General features: G+C 37.6%; 1 protein-coding gene across 1 annotated transcript in view; it reads left to right on the top strand.

Moving 5' to 3' along the window:
• NUP42 (nucleoporin 42) overlaps nt 1-306 on the top strand; it is a 6,999-nt gene extending 6,693 nt beyond the window's left edge. Inside the window, exon 6 of the mRNA XM_019009133.2 lies at nt 7-306. Coding sequence (XP_018864678.1) covers nt 7-131 — 125 coding nt within the window. The 3' untranslated portion in view covers nt 132-306. The remainder of the gene's footprint in view (nt 1-6) is intronic.
• Nucleotides 307-540: the final 234 nt, after the last annotated feature.

Raw genomic sequence — 540 nt, forward strand, 5'->3', positions numbered from 1 at the left:
TATCAGCTGAAGAGTGGCAACAGTTTGAAGCAAAGGAGTTCACAATTGGAAAGATTCCTCTTAAGCCACCACCATTAGAACTTTTAAATGCTTTCGACCTTTTAAGTTTATTCAGAAGTAACATGTTTTGAAATTAAACAAAATGCTACTGTTAACTTTTTACATTTTACATTTTAAAATTTACATTTGAGAAATGACCTGTTGTAAATAAAATGGAACATTTCCTTCTATTTGTTGTCCTGTGAAATTTTAGGGAAACACTGTATATAAAAAAATTGTGTTAAAATAAACAGTACTTCAGTCAAGTATTCACAGCCTTCTGTGAATGGAACCCTAGAAAGACATATGCAGTGCAAGTGCCTGTTATTGGATAGCCTTGTCTTCTGCCTCTTCAAAGGTTTGTGCAGCGTTTAAGGATTGTGTGTCGAGAGAATGGGGTGGCTCCTGTGTGGTGTGTGCCACTCCACACCCTTCTGTCCTTGTCCTGCACAGTTCCCTGTGCCAGTTGACACAATTCAGCTGTTGTTAGTAGTTTTGCCT

The sequence above is a fragment of the Parus major genome, chromosome 2 (genome assembly GCF_001522545.3).
Source record: "Parus major isolate Abel chromosome 2, Parus_major1.1, whole genome shotgun sequence".
NCBI classification, from domain to species: Eukaryota; Metazoa; Chordata; class Aves; order Passeriformes; family Paridae; genus Parus; species Parus major.